This window comes from Theropithecus gelada, chromosome 15 (assembly GCF_003255815.1).
Source record: "Theropithecus gelada isolate Dixy chromosome 15, Tgel_1.0, whole genome shotgun sequence".
Lineage (NCBI taxonomy): Eukaryota > Metazoa > Chordata > Mammalia > Primates > Cercopithecidae > Theropithecus > Theropithecus gelada.
In genome coordinates, this window is record NC_037683.1 from 42,820,806 (window position 1) to 42,831,363 (window position 10,558).

Genomic DNA, 10,558 nt, shown 5'->3' on the forward strand with positions numbered 1-10,558 from the left:
TTTTTTTTTTTTTTTTTTTTTTTTTTTTTGTATTTTTTAGTAGTGACGGGGTTTCACCGTGTTAGCCAGGATGGTCTCGATCTCCTGACCTTGTGATCCGCCCGTCTCGGCCTCCCAAAGTGCTGGGATTACAGGCTTGAGCCACCGCGCCCGGCCTAGGCCCCCAGCATCTTACAACAGAGGATCTCACTGGGTCTTCAGGTGGCAGAGCAGGGATTCCTATACCCATTATACAGATTCGCAACCTGAGGTTGGGAGAACTGAAGTGACCTGCTGTGTGGTTAACCCTCAGTGAAGGCAGGGCAGGAACCTGGCCTGGGGTCCTCCCTGTCCCCACCACTCCTTATCTAGGGAAGGGCTCTGCAAGGTTTTGCTAACATGGACTTTTGCTGGCAGTAAGTATGATGAGTACGGCTTCCTGACGGTGCCCGACTATGAGGTCGAAGACCTGAAGCTGCTGGCCAAGATCCAGGCACTGGAGGTGCGCTCCCACCACCTGCTGGGCCTCGAGGCTGTGGATCGGCCGCTGCGGGAGCGCTGGGCTGCCCTGGGCGAGCTTGTGCCCTCAGCTGAACTCAAGCAGCTACTGCGGGCAGGAGTGCCCCGTGAACACCGGCCTCGTGTCTGGAGGTGGCTGGTCCACCTCCGTGTCCAGCACCTGCACACTCCAGGCTGCTACCAGGAACTGCTGAGCCGGGGCCGGGCCCGTGAGCACCCTGCTGCCCGCCAGATTGAGCTGGACCTGAACCGGACCTTCCCCAACAACAAGCACTTCACCTGCCCCACCTCCAGCTTCCCCGACAAGCTCCGTCGGGTGCTTCTGGCCTTCTCCTGGCAGAACCCCACCATCGGCTACTGCCAAGGCCTGAACAGGTGAGCCACCAAAGCCCAGTGAAGGTGTGACCTTTACCTTTTGGAGCACAGGTCCCCAACCCTCAGACCATGGACCGATAGCCATCTGTGGCCTGTTAATGGGGCCACACAGCAGGAGGTGAGCGGTGGGCGAGACAGCATTGCCACCTGAGCTCTGCCTCCTGTCAGATCAGCGGCAGCATGAGATTCTCACAGGAGCATGAACCCTATTGTGAACTCTGCATGCAAGGGATCTAGGTTACGTGTTCCTTATGAGAATCTAATGCCTGATGATCTGAGGTGGAGCAGTTTCAAAACCACCCCTCCCCGACCCCAGTCCATGGAAAAATTGTCTTTCATGAAACTGGTCCCTAGTGCCAAAAAGGTTGGGGACTGCTGTTTTAGAGCACTGCTCTCTCTCTCTTTGGAGCCTCCCAAGAACCTGGAGACATGAGCCCAGGTTCCCCACCACAGGCTGGTGAGAGGACATGTTTAAGATAGAGATGGGCCAGAGCTCAGAGCTCCAGGCCCCTTGTCCCTGCTCTCTCCTTTGATTTGTGCTTGGGGAGGTACAACTCACATGGCATCTCAAACCTTGACCTGCTGGAATCTACAGGGTATGGCCCCACCCACATGGCAGGACTTTCTGGGTCAGGAATCATTTGCTTTCAGTGAAACCCATGCAGAAGACCCTGGGAAAAGGGACTTTCTAAATGTTACAAGGGGGTTTCACAGAAGCCAGGAAAAGAAAACAGAGCTGAGGACCAGATGGTCATTGGAAGTCAAGGCAGCTGCTCTCTGCAGCAGGGCCACAGCCCTGCACAACCCCAGGGGGCAGCCTTCGTGCCACAGTCCTGGGATGCCATCCCCTAAGCTCATATAGCACCAAGGTACTGCTCTGCTGCCTTCTGCAGCTGCATGGCCTCTGGCCTCTCTTCATTATGTGTGTCTGCTTCCTTCTCTCTCAGCAGACCAGCCTCTGTCCATTCATTCTTTGGACATTTAGGGACCATCAAGGCTGTCAGAATGGAGACCTCAGCCCCTGAGTCTTGGGCCTTTCAGTGAGTCTTCTCACCCCACCCCTTGTGTTCCAGGCCTAAATTCCCCAAAGAAAGAATCTGATTGGCCCAGTCAGGAATAATTTCCACTTCTGGTCCAATTGGTGGGGATGGAGGGAGGGACTGGGGATAGGGGATGAGGTCACCTGGTTCACAGGGCTGTCTCCCCTCCAAGACTGTTGAGGGACTGTCATCCCCCTACTCCAGCCCCAGCTATTTCAGTAGAAGCTGCATAGTTGCAGATATTTTCCCAAAGCAAGTTTTGACTCAATTTACTTTAAACACACATATACCTAAGCAAAATTTACATAAGCCATACTGCTCTTTTTTCAGAATAGGTGGCGCGTGACATTTATTTAACACAGAATCAACATTCAGTGTCCTTACTCAAATTTGAGTGGTTTCCAAAGGTAGATATTTTTCATACTCTATTTCCAGCCTAAAATTGGGTGACATTGAGCATGTATATGTACAATTCCTGAGAATTAAGAGTTAAACTCCAACAGTAATGCCTCTCAGTCAAAGCCTCCTTGGAAAATATGTTCAGATTTCATGCCACGCTAAATGCCTGCCACAGGGCAGGTCTGTAGAAATTTCATTCATTCAACAGTCTGACAAAAGCCCCTGTACTCCTCATTTGTTTGAACATGTTAAAATCCAGGAGAAACAAAACCTGCAAAGCCTCTTGTAAGAATAGCTGTGAAGGGAGCTGGAAGCTATGAGATCAGAATGAATAATAATTTTTGCACTTCACACAAAGGCCAGGTAGGAAGTAATGCATAATGGGGGCCTCTTGGATGCCAGGTGTTTAACACCTGATGGCATTTAATCCTCACAGAAACCTTCACTGGTGCCCCCATGCCCAGATGAAACATGAGAGGGTCTGAGAGGCCGAGGAACCCGCCCATTGCCTCACCACAAATGCTGGCCCAGCCAACTGCTTACCCTGGGCCCTGGCTGCCCCCAGCCCGCAAACCCAGTCCTTTCTACAACCTGCCCTCTCTCCAAATAGCAGTAGTCAGAGGCTGTGCTGAGGCCCCACAGAAACCTTTCTCTTATGTAGATGTAAACTTCTTGAGACCTGCTTTTGAAGTTCAACCTGTGCTGAAGGGGCAGAGAAAAATCCTATAGCAGGACGGGCACTTGAGATAAGCCTCGTAGAAGGCGAGAACCTTCTCCCTGTGTAGAAGGAGGCAGCACACAGGCCACAGAGGGGCGCAGAAGGGACAACTGAGACCAAGAGAGGCGGAAGGTCCCCAGATGGGTTTTCTAAAATATCTTTCTCTGAATGGTATTTTTACTTAAATTTGATATGCAAGTACAGATAATTGGTGTTCATGTAAACATAATAGGCCAGGCGCAGTGGCTCATGCCTGTAATCCCAGAACTTTGGGAGGCTGAGGTGGGCAGATCATGAGGTCAAAAGATTGAGACCATTCTGGCCAACATGGTGAAACCTCGTCTCTACTAAAAATAGAACAAATAGCTGGGCTTGGTGGCGGGTGCCTGTAGTCCCAGCTACTCAGGAGGCTGAGGCAGGGGAATCACTTGAACCAGGGAGGCAGAGGTTGCAGTGAGCCGAGATCGCACCACTGCACTCCAGCCTGGCGACAGAGCAAGACTCCATTTCATAATAGAAAGCCTGTTCAAATGTGGCATGTGCAAGGTATTCGTTTGAAGGCTCTAAGCCCAAGCCTGCAGGTCCCTGACACATGTCTTCTTTGCCATCTAGTGGTAGCCATTAGAACTGCATGTGTGGGCCGGGTGCTGTGGCTCACGCCTGTAATTCTAGCACTTTGAGAGGCTGAGGTGGGTGGATCCCTTGAGCCCAGGAGTTTGAGACAGCCTTGGCCACATGGCAAAGCCCTGTCAAAAAAAAACAAAAAACAAAAAACCTAGCCAGGCGTGGTGGCACATGCCTGTAGTTCTAGCCACTTGGGAGGCTGAGGTGATAAGGAAGCAGAGGTTGCAGTGAGCCATGATCATGCAGCTGGACTCCAGCCTGGGCAACAGAGTGAGTCTCTGTCTCAAAAAAAGAAAAGAAAAAGAACTACATGTTTGATGTCTCAAGATGACAGACCCTGCCTCTAAGGCAACAAATCCAGCTTGTTTAGATAGTGATGGAGACCACCGTGATGAGCTAATGCTAATTTAGAGCAAACGTTTTAAACCCATTTCCCTGTGAAAATAAGTACAGTGCTTTAAAAGTAGTTTGTTTTTCCCCCATCGACACACTCCTTTCTTTGCAAGCCTACCTGGGCCCTGAATGCCCTTAGGTTCGAATTCAGCCATACCCCTGAGCAGTTAGTAAATCCTAGCCACCAGCCTCAGATAACTGACTTTTTAACATGTGCTGAAGTCCAAACCAATGCTGGCAGCTAACCCCTAGACTGAGGCCATCCTGAGGCTCAGGGGGAACAGGGTAGGATAGAGTGGAGAGAGCACTGGAGTAGACTTTGGGAGCCCTGGGTTCTATTTCCACTCTGCCGCCAACTGACTATATAATGTTGAGCAGGTAACTTCTGCTTTCTGGGTCTTGGTTTTTCAACCACTGCAATAAGGAGTTTGTCTAGACCAGAAACAACCAGTAGGAAGCAGCTGCCTGGAGCCCTGTCTTGAGAGAGTTTCTGAGGCAGCCTTCAGACTCAGTGGGAAAGAGTACTGTGATCAATTATTTATGTCTACCATGGGCTTAGGCAAAGGGAATGCTGCCATGATCAGTTAGTTATGTCTGCCCTGGGCACAGACAAAGAGAATAGAGGCCAGTGTATGCCATGTTTGCTATCCTTGAACTCAGTGACCTGTGGAGGTCCCTCCCCACCAGCTCTGAGAGAACAGAGCCTCCTATTTCCCAGGAGACCTGTGAATGTTCTCTTCATCCACTCAGCTTCAACTCAGGAAGGTTTTATACAAATATTTGAACCATAGTTGGGAGAAATTCCTTCCCACTCTACTGGGGAAAGAGAAGGGATATTTCTTTTTTCTTTTAGGATTCAACCATGTTTCTAAGAGTTGTGAGCCTCAAAAGAAGGTGGAGGTCATGATCTAATCTAGAGAGAACCCAAAGAAGCATGAGTATATGGATGACGGAATGTGTTCCTTAAATGCTCGTTATGACCGTAGAGTCAGAGGCTTTCTAAAGCGACATCTCCCCAGGGTCCTCTGAGGAACATTCATTCTACTCAGCCCCCATGGGTGCTATGGACAACAGGGGTTCTGTGGACCCCCTGGGTGACGCTGGGTTAGAATCAGCCACAGGATTTTGTTACCACAGGACTTCTCAGAGGCTTTACTAAGACTGTGTACATCATAACCCTCCAGGGGCTAGAATGTGCAGGATTCCCCAGATATCTTTGAATATAGAACCTTGTGTTCACCTCGCATCTTGGGAGACCAGTAGTCCCTGGAAAGACATTTTTTGGAAAACGTCTTCTTGGACTGGCCCGGGATGGGAGCTGCCAGGGAAGATGGGAGAAGTAGAGAAAACAGTGCTTATCCCAGGAAGACTTCCCTGCTCAGCCCTGTGGGTTTTTGTTTGTTTCTTACCCATGATTTCATTAGAGCCTTATGCTAACTTGGTGGGCAGGGGAAATAAAGGAGAAAAAAAGTTATGTGCATTGAGCACCTGGTAAATGCCAGGCAGTGAGCGAGGCACGGTAGGTCTGTCTCAAGACGCCTCATGGCCCTGGGGGGATAGATATTGTTAATCTCGCTAACAATAAATATCTAATCTCAGATCATGAAACCGAGGTCCAGAGAGGTTAGCGTGCTTGCCGAGGTCTCAAAGCCTGTGAATATTAAGGTGCGGATAGCTCACATTTATAAAGAGCTCACTGTGTGGCAGGCACCGTGTGGGGCACTGAATGAGCTCTGTGCATCCTCAAAACAGTCCTGTGATTATTATGAGACAGGCTTAGAGGGGTTCCGTAACTTGTCCCAGGTCACCCAGGAAGCCGCAAGATCAGGATTTACCCAAGCAGCCTGACTCCAGAGCCCCTGCTCTGAAGTGATCCCCATTGCTCTGGAAAATGCCGGTCATCCTCCCCCGAAGAGCGTTTGTCTCACCCCAGGTGCCAGGAGCACCAGTCTGGTTAGGGAGTGGGGTTGCACTGGTGCTCACATGGAAGGACTTTCCCCCTGGAACCCAGGAAGCCACCTCTGCCACATGCTGCCTGGCAGGGCCACGACTTCTGTAATCAATCCAGGCCTCCTTTCCTACCACTCCAGGCTGGCGGCCATCGCTCTGCTGGTCCTAGAGGAAGAGGAGAGCGCCTTCTGGTGCCTGGTGGCCATTGTGGAGACCATCATGCCCACTGATTACTACTCCAACACACTGACGGCATCCCAGGTGAGTGGGGCGGGGAGGGGACTTGGCAGCCATGCAGGGCAGTGCCCCAGAGCTGTTCCTAGAAGCCTGTGGCTCTCAGGAAAGTTGGGAATCTGTCAGGCTTCCTTTTCTCCCTCTGTACTGTGGGAGTGCATTTGGCTGCATGGAAGAGAAGCCCAACCTAACAACAGCTTCAGTGGGGGATTATTTTTCTCAGATAGTAAATGACCAGGCAGAACCACTGGGTTCAGGCTCCTAGCTCCCTGCTCTGCCATCTCTGGCATGTGGCCTTCATCCTCACATCCATCGCCTCCTGGTCACAAAATGGCCGCATCACCTCCAGCACTGTGGCCATGGCCTAGGCCAGGAGGAGCAGAAGGTGAGCACCAGGACCTGGCTCCCTGACCCAGCAACTTCTACTTGCAGTTTACTGGTCAGAACTATTTAATGGCTGTCCTAGTTGCAAGGCAGGCTAGGAAATGTACATATTTAATTTTTACATCTTAACATCTCTGAAATTGATGTGTGTTCTATGACCCTTTTATTCATATTTTATTATGAAAAATTTCCCACATTCAATACAATAGAGGGAATAGTATAATGAACCTCCATATGTCTATCACCTGGCTTCAGTTATCAACCCAGGGAGCCAGTGTTATTTCTTCTGAACTCCCATCCACTCCTCCTGCTTTATCTCGAAGTAAATTTCTGGCATTGTATCAGTTCATCCGTAAATCCTTCAGTAGGTCAGTGGCATCTCAGACTCAGGGAGTTACCTTAGGTTTTGAACTGGACACTTGGCCTCCGTAGATGACCCAAGGTTCTGGGTGAGGGAGGATGGGAGCTACTGGCTATTCGCCACAGCTGACGCTAATGCCTGGAAGAGGACGTAAGCAAGGGGAGAGCACTGAGCAACCAGCAGTTCCAGGAAGGAAGAGCAAGGGGAATAAAATGGGGTCATCACAGAGGGAGGAGGAAAACCACGAAAGAACCATGTCTTGGAGCCAGGGAAGGAGCCAGAGCTGAAAGTGGTTAACCCATCCAGTGAAACAAGGACAGAGGCATGACAGTGGCCACAAGGAGAGGTCACTGGCCACTGTGGCCAGGAGCACCCTGCTTTGAGAAGACTCCTTGGTGTCTGGTGAGGCAGGACATTATGCCCTCCCACACACACACCTGTCCCTGGACCATACATCCGTCTAGCATCTTAGGTGTCAGGCACAAATTGGGTATAGAGAAGGGGCTGTGGATGTCAGCTGATACAAGCCTAGAGACAAAGTTTCCATTTTGCCAAGGCCTGTGGGCATGAGACCAGTGTGTCTGAACTGCCAGGAGGATCAGCTGGTCCCTGAGCTCCTGCTTGGCTCAAGGGATTCAGATGGGTGAGGGGGCTGAGAACGTGCCAGCCCACACGGCTCCACTGCAGAGCCCAGTGCCCTGGTCCAGAGGACTCTGGCCTATGTCAGGAGCAGCGGAGTGATATGATGCCGTACCTGACTCCCAGCTAGATTGGGCTCTGGCTCCCTGAGGAGCAGGAAAGAACTTGCCCAGAGCAGCTTCAGGACTGTGTGTGGACTGACTGGGTAGGAAGGCTGGGCAGGGAGGGAGGCAGCCTTATCCTGGGGCTGCAGATGACAGGCTGTCTCTCTGGCTTCCAGGTGGACCAGCGGGTGCTCCAGGACCTGCTCTCGGAGAAGCTGCCCAGGCTGATGGCCCACCTGGGGCAGCACCACGTGGATCTCTCCCTCATCACCTTCAACTGGTTCCTCGTGGTCTTTGCAGACAGTCTCATTAGCAACATCCTCCTTCGGGTCTGGGATGCCTTCCTGTACGAGGGGACCAAGGTAGGGTGCTGCCAGGGGATGGGGCCCCTGAGCAAGTCCCTTCACCCATCTGGGTCTTGACTTTGCCCCTGGAGAATGGGAAGACAACGCTTACTTGTCAGGGCTGTTGGGAACGTCTCCTGAGAGCATGGCTTTGTCAACTGTAAAGTGCTTTGCATGTATGAGAAGAAGTAGTGGTTCTGCCTCTGAAGATATGTCCTAAAGTTGGGGGATTTCCTTTCCGTGGAGATGAGGTGTGAGCATGATCAGAGAGGCACATCCCTATGCTGTCCTTGCTCCCCCCCCCCCCCAGTCACCTGGGCCCTCCTTTTCTTCCTCTTGTTTGGACTAAGCCTTGGATTAAGAGACCAGAGCTCAGGTCTGGACCCAGCTCTGTCCTGACCTTGCCTGGAGACCCTGGGCAGGTCCCCCAACTCAGCCCTAGTTTACACCTCAGTTTACAAAGCACCCAGAGATTTTTTTTTTTTTTTTTTTTTTTGAGACGGAGCCTTGCTCTGTCACCTAGGCTGTAGTGCAGTGGCATGATCTCCACTCACTGCAACTTCCGCCTCCCAGGTTCAAGCAATTCTCCTGCCTCAACCTCCGGAGTACCTGGGATTACAGGCATACGCCACCAATCCTGGCTAATTTTTGTATTTTTAGTAGAGACAGGGTTTCACCATGTTGGCCAGGCTGCTCTCGAACTCCTGACCTCAGGTGATCTGCCTGACTTGGCCTCCCAAAGTGCTGGGATTACTGGCGTGAACCACCGCGTCTGGCCTATTGTTTTGTTTGGTTCCTGCCAAAGCTCCATGTAAAGATACAGATTAACTCCATGAGATTCCACAGGGGCATGCCTCACCCACAGTCATGAGACAAGACAGGCTAGAGCCAGGACTCTGTCCAAATCCCCAGATTTCAAGCTGTGTGCCCCCTGAGGGTATTCAGTCTCCCCCAGCCCCCTGGAGCCCTCCCCGGCACATTGTGCCTCCAGGCCTCAACTTCTGCAGCCAGTCCAGGGTCTTCCATACTGCCTGGGTCTATCAGGTTCCCTCCCTCCAGGGATGACCTGCCTGGCCTCCCATGCCCCACCTGAGCCCCCACTCTACCCCCAGGTGGTGTTTCGCTATGCCTTGGCCGTTTTCAAGTACAATGAGAAGGAGATCTTGAGGCTACACAATGGCCTGGAAATCTACCAGTACCTGCGCTTCTTCACCAAGACCATCTCCAACAGCCGGTGAGGACCCCCCACCCCCCTGCCACTCCCACCACTCACCTACCCCCAGGACACATAGCAGAGGGCAGGCTGATGTTTGCAAGTAGAAATTGGTAAGTGACGCTGATGCTCCTATTAATAGCTTAGAAATCTTCGGGGAAGTCTGACTGTCTGAGTGATCTGTCTGCCCCCTTAATATATGGCATTTGAGGCCTCCATGGAGTTTCATTTTTTCCCCACCTTCCCCTACCCTGAACATCCACTTTCCAGGCCAGTGTTCCTGGAAAACAGAATTATACGAGTTCCTAGGACAACCTCACCTCCGGGCTTTTGCCCTTGCAGTTTCTTCTACTTAGAATGCCTCCTTGCCACTTCCACCACTACTATCTTCTTTGCCTGGTCACCTTTTATTCATTCTTTAAAACTCAGCTCACATGTCACCTCCTCCAAGAAGCCCTCCATGACCAGCCCGTCCCTGCTAGGTTAGGTGTCTTTCTTCTGATCTTCCTCCTGCCTCAGTATATATCTCTGTGGGTGGAAATCATCTTATTCATTGTTTCCTCCTGAGGGCAGGGGCCAGGGCTCAGTCACAAGGGCAGAAGGAATGTGGGGATGTCTGTCTGGGAGAGCCTGGTAAACGCCAGCCAGGTGGGTAAATGCCAGCCAGGTGGGGTGACGTGCTCTGGGCTGATTGTGCCCTCCTCCCAGGAAGCTGATGAACATCGCCTTCAACGACATGAACCCCTTCCGCATGAAACAGCTGCAGCAGCTGCGCATGGTCCACCGGGAGCGGCTGGAGGCTGAGCTACGGGAGCTGGAGCAGCTTAAGGCCGAGTACATGGAGAGGAGGACATCCCAGCGCAGAGCCATGTCCGAGGGCTGCGCCAGTGAGGACGAGGTGGAGGGGGAGGCCTGACTTGGCCACCTCCCCTCCCCAAAGCCTTCCTCACCCGTGGAGGTTGGGCACGAACCAGTGGCCCAGCCCTGGGTGTCCCATCACCATGTGATCCTGGACACGTCCCTTCCCCTCTCTGGCCCTCAGTTTCCCCACTGGGACATTGTGTGCTGCAAAGCCATTGGTTGGGCTACTTCTTCATAGGCATGCACTTACCCAGCGGTGCCACCCTTTTGTCACCTCTTCCACAAGCACTTTGGCATGTAAACAAGCAAGAGCACTGCCTCTATAGAGTAACCTGGAACATTCTCTAGGTTATATCAATATGAAACAATGTAAATGGTGGAAATCATTCATAAGCTTTGGGACTTAAACAGTTCTCAGTTA

The 10,558-nt window shown here is 51.7% G+C and overlaps 1 protein-coding gene across 4 annotated transcripts in view; it reads left to right on the forward strand.

The window, feature by feature from the left end:
- The window catches only part of TBC1D2 (TBC1 domain family member 2), a 62,853-nt gene extending 52,295 nt beyond the window's left edge, over nucleotides 1–10,558 (forward strand). For 2 of the 4 annotated variants that reach the window (XM_025360375.1, XM_025360371.1), the window contains 5 exons: nucleotides 397–873; nucleotides 6,138–6,258; nucleotides 7,896–8,081; nucleotides 9,176–9,297; nucleotides 9,985–10,558. In XM_025360375.1, coding sequence (XP_025216160.1) covers nucleotides 397–873; nucleotides 6,138–6,258; nucleotides 7,896–8,081; nucleotides 9,176–9,297; nucleotides 9,985–10,192 — 1,114 coding nt within the window. In that variant the 3' untranslated portion in view covers nucleotides 10,193–10,558. The remainder of the gene's footprint in view (nucleotides 1–396; nucleotides 874–6,137; nucleotides 6,259–7,895; nucleotides 8,082–9,175; nucleotides 9,298–9,984) is intronic. The other 2 variants (XM_025360373.1, XM_025360374.1) reach the window with 2 other exon arrangements.